The sequence below is a fragment of the Mauremys mutica genome, chromosome 12 (assembly GCF_020497125.1).
Source record: "Mauremys mutica isolate MM-2020 ecotype Southern chromosome 12, ASM2049712v1, whole genome shotgun sequence".
Taxonomy (NCBI): Eukaryota; Metazoa; Chordata; order Testudines; family Geoemydidae; genus Mauremys; species Mauremys mutica.
In genome coordinates, this window is record NC_059083.1 from 76,353,711 (window position 1) to 76,370,195 (window position 16,485).

Consider the following 16,485-nt stretch of genomic DNA (forward strand, 5'->3'; position numbering starts at 1 on the left):
TAAACATAAAGCACAACGAACCCTTCCTATTACAAATGGATATTCTTTATTAAGTAGTTGAGAAACATGCAAACTAATGCTTTGCAAACTGAGACTGGTGGACCATGTCTTAGCAGATCCCTGAGATTTGTACTCCTATGTTCCAGGAGGCATTGATCCAGTGCTAAGACTGGCAACACCATTTTTCCACTAGGTCATCATTGTGAACAGGTCTGACTATGCCTGTTTATGTTGTTCCAGTATTTGGACTGAGCTGTTTTGTGGACTAAATTGTACTTTATGCAGTAACATTGATTAACATGTGCTTTACATGAGTTGTGTGTATTTAATTGGAATCCATTATTATCTAATACAGTAATTCCCAATTCCTTCAGGTGTTTACCTGTGGTGTAACAAATGAGGAAAACCTTGGTGAAGGCCTCTTGGACACACAACCATTACTCCTGTGGCTTTGCAGTGGCTAAGCAGGCCTATATGTCCGTGAGTCACCAAAAGGATTTAAACACCCTCGGGATTTGCTGTCTGTTGTAGTACTATAATTTAGAGCAAGGCTGCAGGAAAAAGGTTTAAAGTCTGGGCACAAAAGACATGGCAGCTGTTTTTTAGATGAGTTCAAAATTAGACCTTATGATTTTCTACAGCATAGATTTTGCTCCCCCTCCTGAACTACGTTCTGCTCTTTGTTTCTTCTCCCTCATTTTTGAATGGTGTTCTATCCAGTCATGAGTGGGGAAAACATTGGAAAAGGCCTCTTTGAAATATGCTATCCTCCAAGCACACTAACATTTCAGTCCTTGTTTTCCTGTTATATGGTGGTGGTCTTTGGGGTTGGATTTGGCTGTGTTGGCTTGGTTATCTGGGATGTTGTCACTGTGTAATCAGCTTTGTTCCTTCCTCCTTATCTACAGAATACGAGCATTAAAGCATAGTTCAGTGCCTTACAAGGACTCAGTGAAAGAGTTAACAAAGACTTTCATTTTTTTCTTATCAGCAATAAGCTGCATAAATTTGCAGTTAATAAATTCATCCCGGAAACACAAACTTTCCCTTTAAGCCATCCTAACACACACATGAATGACAGCTGTCCAGACTATATTCAGGAATAATTTCTTCAAGAATAAATATCAGCTTTACACTTGGCCTCATAATATAGCTCAACTTCACAGCCAGAACTAATAGACATTAAGTTAACATCATGCTAATGTATGAATATTAATAACTTAGATTGTAACATAGTAAAGCCAGTCCAATTCTCTCAGTGCTCTTGCAAGATCCCTAGCTCAGCCTCTAAACAAAGATAGTGCAAATGTGCATAGTAAGTTCGGTACAGCAGCATTCTAAGTACAGAGAGTTTCAATAAGTTAGTGTACAGTGTGTCAAAGGAAACAACTAGGATTTCTGTTCACAGACCGCATGGCTGCATTGGCTGTCATGGGGCAGCAGCAAACTGGGTTTGAGACAGAGGGTGTATGTGGCCTCTTTGAACTCTCAACACAGCATTATATTGATGTAATGTAACACAGGGAGAGACAGCTTCAATACCCAGGGCCTGACCAATACATTGGGGAATGAAAGCAGTTTTGGAAATTCACTCACCACAGGAGGACATCAAGGCAGGCAGGCAGAAGAGTATATTAAAAAACCTATAGCTGATTTTTGTAGGATCTTTGTGAATAAAAATGTGTCTCTTTAGCTGTTAGAGAGACAAGATGAGTGAGGTAATATCTTTTATTGGACTAACTTCTGTTGATGAAAGAGACAGGCATTGGAGCAGGTCTGGAAGAAGAACTCTCTGTAACTCGAATGCTTGTCTTTTTCACCATCAGAAGTTAGTCCAATAAAAGATATTACCTCACTCATCTTGTGTCTCTAATATCCTGGGACCAACATGTTTGCAACAACATTGCGTCTCTTTAGGTATACCATTTAACAAGGTGGCTTCAGCAGCCTAAATGTGGAATGAGAGGCAAATGGTTCTGTTCTGTGCGGTGGGCAACTGATGGCCTTCATGACAGCTCATGTACATACCCACACAGACTGTACGTGATGGTGTAGTGCAGTTCAGTTCATCTGAAGTGCACCTATACAGAACAGCTGATATTTTTTAGAGAATACCTCTACCTAGCAGTGGAAGCACAGGAAAACTGGGTAATGTTGATTAGACAGCTGGGCACTGCAGTAAAATGTCTGGTAAAACGTGTAACAACTGTATGTTTGTGTTATACATGATGTATATATGTGGTCATGGCAGGGCTGCTGTGTAATATATTCCAAAACCAACTGATATTTATTTATCATATGGTTCTATAATCATGCATTTTTTTTACTGCCTCATTTGCCTTCTGCGCACTAAGTTCATCTCCTCTCCTTATTCCTAACATTCCAAACAAGGATGGCATGGTATTTACCAGAGGTGGCTTTTACTAAGTAAAATCATGGTTAATCCCACTTTGAGGCATTTTCTATGTTAAAAATTGTTTAATTAATGTACACCACATTACATTTAGGTTTAGTTTAGTTCAAATTGTGGTTACATAAGGCAGTAGATTTGGAGATTAATTTGGGGTTGCAAAAAGCGAAAATGCAATGGGGTAATTCTAATATATGTAATATAATACTGAACATTGGAATGTCTGTATATCTTGCAGTTTGGTATTTTGTCAAGGAAGTTATTCGTGTCAGAACTCATTTCAGGTTTCAATGTTGTTTAAATATTAGATATTCTGCAAAACTATTATTGAATTGCTATATATTTCTCAGTAATTTTCATTAGGCTCTTATAATAATAATTTTATTTTCCCCAGTTTCCTGGTTTATACTGGGTTTAAACCAGTATTTACCAGTGCCCTGTCTGAAATTATTTTTTCCTGGGAAATTGCCAACCCTGATTCCTAATCTTTGAACAGTTTTAAAAGACCCTATGTTTATCTTTAAACTAATCTGCTACAAAAATGTAACTGTTTTCCCCCGCAAATGAAGAATTCTCCCCTCCACATATACATATACATATCTCAACCAAAAATAGTTATACTAAGTGAGAGTCCGTGATGGGCATTATTCAGTCCTCCACCAGTGACGGGTTTAAAGTCCAATATCTGGCTTTTTTTTATTAAAAATGGAAGCTTTGTATCATTAGAAAGATGAAATTCCTAGCTTTTTAGTGAAACACACAGCACTTGTTTCTAAGTCTACAAGGCAGAAAATATTAGAGTTTAAATAACATATATATTTTTTGCTATAGAACAAAAATGTTGTACTTTTGTTAAATCTTGTTATGGGTCCCTTTGGATCCCTGTACAATTGGAGTGATGGTAAGTAAGGAACTTGATTTACAAATTAAGAAATTAAAAAGAAACCCCCAATAAAATATTTTAAAAGTCTCTAAAACTTTTGTAAGATTGACTACAGAGCTTCTATGTGCTACATGCACACTACACAATGATGTAGTTTGATGTGAAGACTTTGTCGTCATTAGTTTAGGATGACCTGTATAACTCGTTGTTGGATTCCCCAGCCCTACGAAATGCAATCATCTGAAATGCCTACTGATAAAATCTTTATAACACACCAAACCATCATGTATGTACCCACTCAGACTGTACATGTTTCTGTGAATATTTTATATAAATGAGTGTGGGTGTACATAAGGGTGTACAGCTTTTGAGATATTATCACACTTCATGTGTGTAGTGAAGCACATATATATTTAAAAAAATAGATTTTAAGAAAATCTCTATTTAGGTACCTAAATTAATGGTCTGTGTTTCAGAGGTGCTGGCTTTCACTACCATGACTGATGTCTGAGTCTGGCTCTGTCACAGACTACCTGTATGACCTTGTGCCTTTTTACATATTCAGTAATATGGGGATAATTATACTTACCTCAGGTAGCAGTTGTGAAGCTGAATTCTTCTATGTTTGTCGCCTATTGAGAACCTCATGGGAAACTCTACGGATGTGCCAAATACCATTAACTTCTAATTTTATTTTAGGGAGAGACAAGCTCACAGTATTTTCATAAATAAAGTTAATATATTTACAATAGTTAGAAAAATCCTGTTTTATATATAGACAGATCATGATATACAGTATTTTTATTATTTCCTCAGTTGTGAACTGTTGATTTAAGTGAATTTTCATACGTCAATGTGAAATCTTTATTGTGACAGCAATAGGTTTTCAAAGAAGCAGCAAAGAATCCTGTGGCACCTTATAGACTAACAGATGTTTTTGCAGCATGAGCTTTCGTGGGTGAATACCCACTTCTTCGGATGCAAGTAGTGGAAATTTCCAGGGGCAGGTAAATATAAGCAAGCAAGAAGCAAGCTAGAGATAACGAGGTTAGATCAATCAGGGAGGATGAGGCCCTGTTCTAGCAGTTGAGGTATGAAAACCAAGGGAGGAGAAACTGGTTCTGTAATTGGCAAGCCATTCACAGTCTTTGTTTAGTCCTGAGCTGATGGTGTCAAATTTACAGATGAACTGGAGCTCAGCAGTTTCTCTTTGAAGTCTGGTTCTAAAGTTTTTTTGCTGCAGGATGGCCACCTTAAGGTCTGCTATTGTGTGGCCAGGGAGGTTGAAGTGTTCTCCTACAGGTTTTTGTATATTGCCATTCCTAATGTCTGATTTGTGTCCATTTATCCTTTTCCTTAGAGACTGTCCAGTTTGGCCGATGTACATAGCAGAGGGGCATTGCTGGCATATGATGGCATATATTACATTGGTGGATGTGCAGGTGAATGAACCGGTGATGGTGTGGCTGATCTGGTTAGGTCCTGTGATGGTGTTGCTGGTGTAGATATGTGGGCAGAGTTGGCATCGAGGTTTGTTGCATGGATTGGTTCCTGAGCTGGAGTTACTATGGTGTGGTGTGCAGTTGCTGGTGAGAATATGCTTCAGGTTGGCAGGTTGTCTGTGGGCGAGGACTGGCCTGCCACCCAAGGCCTGTGAAAGTGTGGGATCATTGTCCAGGATGGGCTGTAGATCCCTGATGATGCGTTGGAGGGGTTTTAGCTGGGGACAACCTAAGTCGTGCAGAATGCTATGCCATCCACAGCCTCAGAAACCATCCTGACATTATTATCAAAGAGGCTGACAAAGGAGGTGCTGTTGTCATCATGAACAGGTCGGACTACCAAAAGGAGGCTGCCAGACAACTCTCCAATACCAAATTTTACAAGCTACTTCCCTCAGATCCCACTGAGGAATACACTAAGAAACTGCACCATCTACTCAGGACACTCCCTACAGTAACACCGGAACAAATCAACATACCCTTAGAGCCCCGACCAGGGTTATTCTATCTACTACCCAAGATCCACAAACCCGGAAATCCTGGACGCCCCATCATCTCGGGCATTGGAACTCTCACTGAAGGACTGTCTGGATATGTAGACTCTCTACTCAGACCCTATGTTACCAGCACTCCCAGCTATCTCCGTGACACCACTGATTTCCTGAGGAAACTACAATGCATTGGTGACCTTCCAGAAAACACCATCCTAGCCACCATGGATGTAGAGGCTCTCTACACAAACATCCCACACACTGATGGAATACAAGCTGTCAGGAACAGTATCCCTGATGATGCCACAGCACAACTGGTTGCTGAGCTCTGTGCCTTTATCCTCACACACAACTATTTCAAATTTAATGACAATATATATCTCCAGATCAGTGGCACCGCTATGGGCACCCGCATGGCATGCCAATATTTTTATGGCTGACCTGGAACAACGCTTCCTCAGCTCCCATCCACTCATGCCCCTTCTCTACCTATGCTACATTGATGACATCTTCATCATCTGGACCCATGGGAAGGAGACTCTGGAAAAATTCCACCATGATTTCAACAGCTTCCACCCCTCCATCAACCTCAGCCTGGACCAATCTACACGGGAGGTCCACTTCCTAGACACCACGGTGCAAATAAGTGATGGTCACATTAACACCACCCTATACCGAAAACCTACCGACCGCTATGCCTACCTTCATGCCTCCAGCTTCCATCCCGGACACACCACAAGATCCATTGTCTACAGCCAAGCACTGAGGTACAACCGCATCTGCTCTAACCCCGCAGACAGAGACCAACACCTAGAAAATCTCCACCAAGCATTCTCAAGACTACAGTACCCACACGAGGAAATAAAGAAACAGATCAACAGAGCCAGACGTGTACCCAGAAGCCTCCTACTGCAAGACAAGCCCAAGAAAGAAACCAACAGGACTCCACTGGCCATCACATACAGTCCCCAGCTAAAACCCCTCCAATGCATCATCAGGGATCTACAGCCCATCCTGGACAATGATCCCACACTTTCACAGGCCTTGGGTGGCAGGCCAGTCCTCGCCCACAGACAACCTGCCAACCTGAAGCATATTCTCACCAGCAACTGCATACCACACCATAGTAACTCCAACTCAGGAACCAATCCATGCAACAAACCTCGATGCCAACTCTGCCCACATATCTACACCAGCAACACCATCACAGGACCTAACCAGATCAGCCACACCATCACCGGTTCATTCACCTGCACATCCACCAATGTAATATATGCCATCATATGCCAGCAATGCCCCTCTGCTATGTACATCGGCCAAACTGGACAGTCTCTAAGGAAAAGGATAAATGGACACAAATCAGACATTAGGAATGGCAATATACAAAAACCTGTAGGAGAACACTTCAACCTCCCTGGCCACACAATAGCAGACCTTAAGGTGGCCATCCTGCAGCAAAAAAACTTTAGAACCAGACTTCAAAGAGAAACTGCTGAGCTCCAGTTCATCTGTAAATTTGACACCATCAGCTCAGGACTAAACAAAGACTGTGAATGGCTTGCCAATTACAGAACCAGTTTCTCCTCCCTTGGTTTTCACACCTCAACTGCTAGAACAGGGCCTCATCCTCCCTGATTGATCTAACCTCGTTATCTCTAGCTTGCTTCTTGCTTGCTTATATTTACCTGCCCCTGGAAATTTCCACTACTTGCATCCGAAGAAGTGGGTATTCACCCACGAAAGCTCATGCTGCAAAAACATCTGTTAGTCTATAAGGTGCCACAGATTCTTTGCTGCTTCTACAGAAACAGACTAACACGGCTACCCCTCTGATACTAGGTTTTCAAAGAGGCACTTAGACATGTAACTTACTCCAATTCTGTCCCATTGTGGTTTTGAAAATCATTTTACAGTTCCCACTTATTCATGAGCTTAACTTTTCTGGGAAAAGCCTGAGTACAGTTTGAGTCGTCAAAGCAAAACCTGTGGAAGATCTTGTTTACACTAGAGATATTTTTTTTTAAACATCCATCATTGGTAGTGGCAGTAGGAGCTCTGTGACTTCTGATTTCCAATGTATATAATGCTGAAAACATGCTCTGCAGCCAGCAGGCTGTCTACTCTAGAGCTTCTAAGCTTGTTGAGACCAGCTCACTTGAGTGAGTGCTAGCAGTTGTGGGAGTTTTTTCAAAATTGTCCCTAGTGTAGACAAAGGCCAAGAAACTACCTTTATTAGGCAAACTCTCCTCTTAAGAGACTGTACCACAATATCCCCAAATGTCATGAGTACAGTTCTCATCCACTGTATTAGACCACCTCTGATAAGTGGCAGTGTTTGTCAATGCCCTGCATTGTTGCCTAAGATGGTCACATACTATTTTTTAGGGTTAACAATAAATTTTTATTTCAGTGATTAATGGATGACTTGTCACAATTATTAATCTTTAGTAATAGGCTGGTACTTAAGAATTGCTTCCTTTTTTCTCTCTTCCCCTTCTCTGGCAAGTTGGGATAGGGAACTATTGTTAAATTTCAACCAGTGAACAAAGATTAAAAAGTATAGAGTGAAATCCTGACTTTGTTGTGATCATTTTGAGTTTTGCCACTGACTACAATGGGGCCAGGATTTCACATGTCCGGTGTTTAACATGCCGACAAATGGGAGTTATTAAATGAAAACTGTGTGTCACAGAGTAAGAATTCAGGCGTGTAGAGACCATTTATTCAGAGAACTCCAGTTACTAGCAAGTAATGTAGTGTGATGGTAATTTTGGGGGAAAAGAGGGAAGCATCTGTGCAATATTGTATGTAGTGTAATTAAATATGAATGCGGTGACAGGGCGTTTACCTCAGTTCCCATAGTCCATCTCCTCTAGATATTTGTGATCTCTGACTTGTTTCCCTTAGCCTCTGATTTTTCTCATATTATAGTCTTTCTTCAGGTGATGCCCACTTCTATAGTTTTTGTGTCATTCTCTGTTGCTTATTTATCTGCAGTGCATGTCACCATCAGCTCTGTATCCTCTACTCAATTGTCAGAATATTTTGTAAAAATAAGAAGAGTCTGTTGACATTACCAGTTAATTGTTGTTCATGCTTTGACCTGACATCATATTGCAGTCAGGGTTGAATACCCTGAAATGTGGAACACTTCTTTTGAGGTGCAGAGACCCCTCAACACCCATAGAACTTCTGAAGGACTTGACTGTGCTGTTACTGTGCTTCATAGGATGTGCTCAGTGTCTCGAAGGAAAGGACCCAATATTAGAAAGAAGAAATAAAGGTCTCCTTCTACTGAGCTCAACTACATAGTGGTAGGAACCCCATGCTGGTTTATGAAGCATTAATACAGTTTTCAAGCAGTTTATCTTTGTGAGGGAGTTGGGTTATTGCTGAAAACCAGCATGCTGTTCTTGTTCTTGTTCTTGCTGGTATAGATTAAATCTCCATTTTTATGAATAAAAACTTCAAAATTAAAAAAAGAGAGATAAGAGGGGAGGGGGGATGGAGTAGCACTGGTAGTGTAACCAAAGTCTTAATATGTTTAGGAGAACAGGGCGATCAAGGAGGAGGATCCACTTGTGCAGTAAAATAGCTGTTCAATTATTCATTTCATATTATAAGTCATAATCAAAACAAAGTAGAAGGAAGTACATTTAGTTGCTAATAAAACTTATATTTCCTTGCAAGTATGCAATAATAATTAAAGGGTATTAGGTAGATATGAGAACTTCCTACAGTTTTAAGCTTTTTTTAAAAAAAAATCAGAATTACAGGGAGTTGTTTGCTCTTGGACGTTTTTGGCAACAAAATTGCTTTTTTATAAAATGTGACTCTCCTCACACCCACATTGTTTCTATATCTAAAACTGTATTATTGCTCCAAGACACCCCTACTGTACATACGAGGGACAATCCTTTCTAAAAAAAATTTTTAAGGATCTTACAGGCATAATATAAATATAGTAAATCAAGAAATGTGTGGTTTTGGGGGGAAAAATTGACTTCATTATAGTTACCATTTTAATACAATCACAAATGGGGATGTGGCCATCTATTCCTGTGGCTTGCTGGGAGAAGTGGAAAAAACAAAACTAAAAAAGCTAAATTAATTGACTGAGAAATCTAGAAGTAATAAAGGAAAACAGATGTGTGAAGAGACATATAAAGGTCTCTCTTGCAAGTGTAATTTCTCATCAGGTGTCAGTTATGTATTTGCATAACTTTTAAAATGTAAAATAACTTTTTTCTAAAATTCAGACAAACACTGGATAGTGATCAATTTTAAGAAGTAAGAACAACTCTATCATTTAAAGAGACTAAGGGAACAGATATTCACAGAGTTTGAAAAGAAAATAGCATGTACACAAACTTTTGACCCAAGGCTGACTTAAAGCGCTTTGTATAATGATTCCAAGTCAAATACACATAATATATGCTTAATTTTTTTTTTTAAACTTCTTCTGGGATTGCACCCATGGGTTAATGAGCTCTTTATTTTTACTAAGAGGTGCAGACACATTTAAAATATTAAAATATCTCTTTTGCTTGTGCCTTTTCTGATAATGAAACACACCCCAGGATATATCAGAGAGCTCCAGAGTTGAAAACAGATTTTAATTTTAAATTCATAATACACTGATCAGCAATTTGCAAGAATGGTTTTGACATGGAACAAAAATAAAACAAAACAAAAATCACGAAACAGCTAATGTTGATGCAGAATGCACGTTTCCAGAATTGAATGCTATAGCTTTAAGATCAGGTGCCTGGGCGCTTTCCTTACACAAACAAGATCGATTTTGAGCAGACTCCTACTGTTAGCTTTTTTGAAGAAGGATTCTCACGCTGAAAATAACCCAACATATTCTTGATAACGGCGTTTTTTTCCCTCCCTGAAATCCACCAAAACTGAAGAAAAATCCAAGTGACTGTTCTTAGCAGCTGTGTGGCCTGGAGTTCACTAGGGAAGCTGGCTTCCTGCAGTCCCCTATTCATCACCTGCTTCAAAGGCAGCCTAGCTGGCTATAGTTTGCAGGCCAGGTAGGGTGCCATTGTGCACAGTCTGGGAGGATTAGTATCAAAGCTGCGGCAACCAGGCCTTGGTCTCGGGCTGCCATTCAGTCTAGCAGGGAGAGGCTAAGACTGGCCAAGGTCACAGTATCCAGTGTGGTGTGGACTGGGAAAGGATCCTGAGAATAGAAAGCTTTTTATGAAATCATGGCGCAAGCTTGCAGCACAGCAGGTCCCCTTCTGGAACACATACATCTGTTTATGTTGGTATACCGAAGCTGACAACGAGATAATAGAGCTTGGCTTTTTTATAATTGTTTTAAAAAGACAACTGTATATACAATAACCCAGATGATTATTGAAGTAAGAGCTTTGATTCTGGAAATCATAAAGAAATCTTTAAAAGATTTAATTGCTGCTTTTTGTGTGTGTGTGTGTGTGTATACTTAAATGAAGAGGAGAGCAGACTGATTATTAACCATTTATAATCCTTACCATTGCTGATTAGCAACAGCAGGATACTTTGGGAACATACACAGAATGTGACAATGATTTTTTTTTTAAACGTTCCCTCATTTGTACCAACAAATTGGTTAAAGATGCACTGGATTTGCTTAGTTGTCTTGAATGTTAAAATTATTTGGAGGAATTCTTTCAAGCCGAATGTCGTCTTAAAAAGGTGAGGTAATAATGACGTAAAAATAAAATTGCCAACTTGATGAAATTAGGGGGGAAAATTAAGCTGTAGACGAGTTGTCATGACGACAAGGATGTTCTATTGATGAACTGTACTCCTCATTGTCCAATCAGATAGTAGAGCTGAAGCTGGAGCATGAACAGGAGAAGACGCACCTATTCCAGCAGCACAACACAGAGAAGGATTGCCTGGTCCGAGATCACGAACGGGAAATTGAAAAACTGGAAAAACAGCTTCGCGCTGCCATGACGGAGCACGAGAATAAAACTCAAGAATGCAGGAAACGAGATGCACAGGTAATGATCAATAACATTTGCAAAGCCGTATGCTTATTAAAAATATATATAATAATAAGCGTTTCCCGTTTTCCAGCATTGTTGATAATGCACGCTGTTTGATCATTTGCGAAACTGACATATACATGTGATTTTTTTTTTCTTTTTTCCACCCCCCTCCCCCACTGCTGAATAAAGCTTTAACTGCAAAAACCACAGGTAGCCAGATTAAAAATCCCATGGTGCGCTATAACTCGGCCTCTTATTTATAATCTTGTCTCATTTTCTTTCATGATGGATTTGTTTAAGAAAAAAGGTATCTATTCCCCTCCAACCCCCACACTCACCCCTCCTTTCCTCCTCCCTGGATAAATCCCTATGAAATATATCTAATTCATTCATATGCTTTTTTGTTTAAATCTCTGCAGGTAACCCACAAATTGCTTGTTTTCAAGATCTGACTTTATTTCTCAATAATTTTGTGTTCCATGTTTGCATCGTGTGTTTGATTGCATATGCCAGATAATCAGTGATAAGATGATTTGGCTTTTGGTTTGCTTCCCATCAGGTTTGCTATTTTCCTACACACACATACGCACCCCTCCCATCCTCCATCTCTATGGTCACTGTTGGAAGCCATTTGGCAGAATAACCCCCAGCTGTGGTAGCATTTGACTCTTCAAACTTATGGATGAAATGTGCACTGTCAGCATGAAAAATGATCTTTATTAGTTTCAGTTCAAAAAATCTTATTGGATGTATGTGGGAGTTTTTCTGTTTATTTTGTGAGGGTGTGTTTATGGGTGTGTGTGTGTGTGGTGTATTTTTCTAAGAGTATATGTTATAAAAGGCCTGCAGTGAAAACATATAAAAATTCAGGATGATTTCAGAGTAGAACATTTATTTAAATGAACAAAGGGAAAATAATTTTTACTTTACTGATCTGCATTAGAATTACTTATCATTAATTGATTATTTTATATCAAAATGGGCGTTTTTGTATGGGAGGTATAACCATCATATGGTCTCCGCGCATCAGCTTCTTCCCCACATGATGCAAGATCCTGGCAATAAGTCCTTTTCATTTTAACTTTTGTTAGGATTGCTTATATTTCCTTCTCACCTATACTATATATTGTAACTAAATGAAATTAAGGATTTAATTCTTAATTCCTTTTTTTATATTTGAAAGATTCATTATCCATAGAATCAACAACTGAGTAAATATAAATATATATGATAAACAACAGTCTACAGGGGAAAATATCTTACAGAAATAATATTGATTTATTCCATTTGTACCATTATTGTTTTCCATGTAAAACAGGGAGGGACTCTGTGGGCATGCTCAGTAACAGGAAATTCAGAAGATTGCAGCAGAATTAAACATTATCCTTTTTTCCATGTATTTTGATGATGAATAAAAAACTTAAGTAATTAAAGGAACTAGTCTTTTGGCACTTAGCTATATAGTTACTTTGCGAGTATCCCTTCGAAGTCGTATCATTCTCTCAGTTGGACCCCAACACTATATTGTCAAGCAGTGACATTTGTCTGAATACCATGAAGTTCAGTACTTACTGTGAATACAGGGTGTGTTCATATCACTAAGTATAAAAATCAGTTTTATAAATATGCAGGATTGTGTAACGTACCTACAGTAATTCATTACCATTACGCTGTTGTGGGTAGATACGATGGGAATGTAACCCTTGAATAGTAAATTCCGAAAGAATCTTTAGATGTCCTATATGTTTGTCCTACCTATTTAGTTAGATTGTGGCTCACTTGTGGCAAAGGTTGGCATCATGGAGTTTGGGAAAGCGTGTTATTTAAAATGAAATGCCGATGCTATCACAAGTGATATGTTAAACAATGGAGAGTTGAAATAGTAATGGCAAAAAAATTAGTCTTTTAAAAGTCTTTCTCTTTTGACTATCTCTACAGTATGAGCGCTGCTGTCATGGCAGTATTAGTAAAGAGAGAAAATATGTTTGCCTTGACTAGCGCAGCTGTTTCTAATCAAAAGGAGAATAATCATCTGTCTGATAATTGTTACCACTTTTAAAGATGCATTTATTTAGTTTGGTGAATAAATCAAATGTTAAATTGATAAATGTTAAAGCCTTCATCTATAAAATACATAGGTATTTAAAATTTACATTTGACTTTGCAGTGGGGATAATAGTATTTAAAAGTACTTCCCAATGTCTTCGGTGGAATTTTGAATACTGCCATTTATTGTATTTTTCCAGCACTGCGTTTTTGCTCCCAAAATACATGTTTTTGGACTATTATGGGACTGATGTACAGCATCTTTATGAAACAATTTAAGCTAAAATGCTACAGGGATAAGTAAATTATATGGCTCTGACTTTTTCATAAAATCATAAAATAGAATCATATTTGTAGATTGTAATGTCTTTAGTTTCTCTGCGTTACTATGAACCTGCTTCAACACAGCAGAAGAGGCCATTTTGTTTAGCTAAACGAAAAGTACAACTGCTAGATATTTCATATAGTTTTAATAATAATCAGAATATCCAAAAATTGGTAATCTCTTGAATCTTTTGGTCTGGAGAATCTAGCTATTCCATGATTGCTGGGTTGTGTAAAAGTACCAGTTTTCCTTATGTAAAGCAGCATATTTTTAAAATATCTGACAATTTGATGGATCTCTGGAAAATAATGTATTCTGCAAAATTACTGAAAAGATTTGTTCTATTTTTATTGCATTTCCAAGGTGTCCAAGTTCAGTCAGATCTTCAGCTATGGTGAAAGATACTGTACGAAATAGACAATTTTAGATGTGAACCTATATTAACACTTTACTGTTGTCTTCAGAATCAGTAAAGATTTTAGGTAGGTCTGTAGATTCTGAATAAGAAGAAAATTATAACTTTTGGTTCTTGTATTATAAATTCAGCATGGTATTAGGTAAAGCATATTGATTTAAAGGGATAGCATGTTTTATATTGTTGGTCAGTTACTTTCATTTTTATGTGGCATTTACATTCCATTTTAGTACTCAAATAATATCTTTTCAGAAGGGTTTCTTTGCTTTTTTCACCTACGGTTGTAATGTTTGAGGAGGAGTAAAATGACATATGGGTCAATAAAAGTCAAAAGAGCCTGAAGGCTTGTGTACCATACTGTGTTCTTGTAGTCTTTTTCTTTAAATCCTGTATTTCTGTGAGCTGCAAAAAATGTTGTTGTTAAAATAATGTTTTCCCTTAAAAATATAGAACTTTGGATTTTAAAATGATATAATTTTTAAATCCAAAGTTCTATATTTTTAAGGGAAAGCATTATAATATATATTTTTCAATAAAATTGTAGTTTAGCGTTTTAATTTTATCTTTGATTCTGGATATTGTTCAGAATTTCCTTACAGATACCATAAGTAAATTTTCCAAAATGTGGTTTATGGTGGTTCATTTAAAAAAATATTCTGTGTATATTTTCTTTCACAACACATTGTATTAATTCTTGGTAGAAAATGAGATTTTCAGAAACAAAACTCTTCTGATAGTAGAAAATAAATCATATCTCATAGAAACAAATTGTTTCTAAAAAAGAAAATATTCTACACTATCTTCTGCCTCAGTAGGCCAGATTGGATAATGAGGTTGGGAATCTTAATATCCAGTCCTAACCAGGCTACCATAGATATACCAACTGCACAATCTTCTTTGATCAAATTGTCACTCTTTCCCCAGCTTATGACATATACCCTTACCATCTCTAACATTGCAGAGTTCCAGCTGCTGTATAAAGTTATATAATTTTAATGCTTTTTCCTTGGCTTTTTGACCTTTTGGATAGGGAGAAAAGGAAGACCCCCACTTAACTTCAAACTGAATGCTTTGCTTTACTGTCATGTTGTGAAAAAGGGAGATGAGGAACCTGAAGTCTTTTTCCACTTTCTGTTGCCAGGTGATAATGTGCAGGTCCACCATTTTCTTCCATTTGTAACTGGGTAAAGAATAATTTAAACACTGAAGCACAATTCATCACCATTTGTCACTGTAATATTAACTTAAACACAATAAAATAGTATATTAAAATTATTCCAAACACTGGGTTGCAATAAAATAAATGTAGCCATAATTTAGAGGTTTGTTAGTCTCCAGCCCATCAGTTGCCAGGAAAAAAGAATAACAGATGAGTTCTTTAGGTGTGCAAGTCTAAACACACCATATATGAAAGACATCATAAAAGCAGAAATGGGCTAGGGTGGGCAGGAAGAATGACTAAGGCATTTCACCTCTGCCTAAGTCTCGGTTTCTGTGTCTTCCCACTCCCTCTGTTGCTTTCTGCACTTTTCCCAATGCCTGTCCTTACTCCTCCCTTTGTCCCATTTTGCCATTTTCAGATTTACAAGGCCTTCTGTGGTGCCCCTCTATATATGGGGCAGCCTCCCACTTCTTGTCTTCTGAGCTCTCTGTCTATTTCTTTCCTTTAAAGCCACTTCTCCCCTAAATTCTTCCTACATTGGACTCCGAATAAATGATCTTTCAACTCTCTCCCACACTGAAACTGTTGCTCTGCATTTATTTTTTTTCCAAGTTAGACTGTACATTGTTTGAGCCTGACAATGTGATTATTTTATGTCTAATAAAATGCTGCTTAAGTTAAGGGTGATGTATAAATAACAACAACTTAAATAAAGGACACCCCTCCCCCGAAAATATTGTCTCTTCCAATGTATGCAGCCTTCCTGAAATAACATTATTATATGATGAAGGCCTTTTATCAGCTAGAGAAAAGGTAAAAAATTCTGTTTTGTATCCTGAGTTACAAAACAAAACTATATGAACATATATTTGAATAGACTGATAACTCTCCGGTGCTATAGTAGTAATCCCTGAAGTATAAGAACCAGATTTATACTTCAAATGAAAAAGAAAAGATGTGAGAGAATCTCATGCTGTAAACCAGGGGTTCTCAGACTTTGGTACATGGAACACTTGCTGGTAGTCTGCAGATAGGTGATGACTGTTCCTTCTGTTTCCTTTCTCCTACAAAATTTCATTAAAAGAAGGCAAAAATAATCAAATATTTCCCCATCTGTTTCTTTGTAATGTAAATAATTACTGTAGTTTGCACAAGGATTTTTTTCCAATGGCCATTTGATGGGAGGTGGTTCACACAGTTATGTCTTAGAAGACATCTGGTTCACAAGACAATCCCTACATTAAAATGTGGACTACAA

At 37.9% G+C, this 16,485-nt stretch overlaps 1 protein-coding gene across 5 annotated transcripts in view; it reads left to right on the top strand.

The window, feature by feature from the left end:
• CEP112 (centrosomal protein 112) overlaps window positions 1-16,485 on the top strand; it is a 271,084-nt gene that overhangs the window by 143,331 nt on the left and 111,268 nt on the right. For all 5 annotated transcript variants that reach the window (XM_044984035.1, XM_044984036.1, XM_044984032.1 and 2 more), the window contains one exon: window positions 11,109-11,291. In XM_044984035.1, the coding sequence (XP_044839970.1) occupies window positions 11,109-11,291 (183 nt within the window). The remainder of the gene's footprint in view (window positions 1-11,108; window positions 11,292-16,485) is intronic.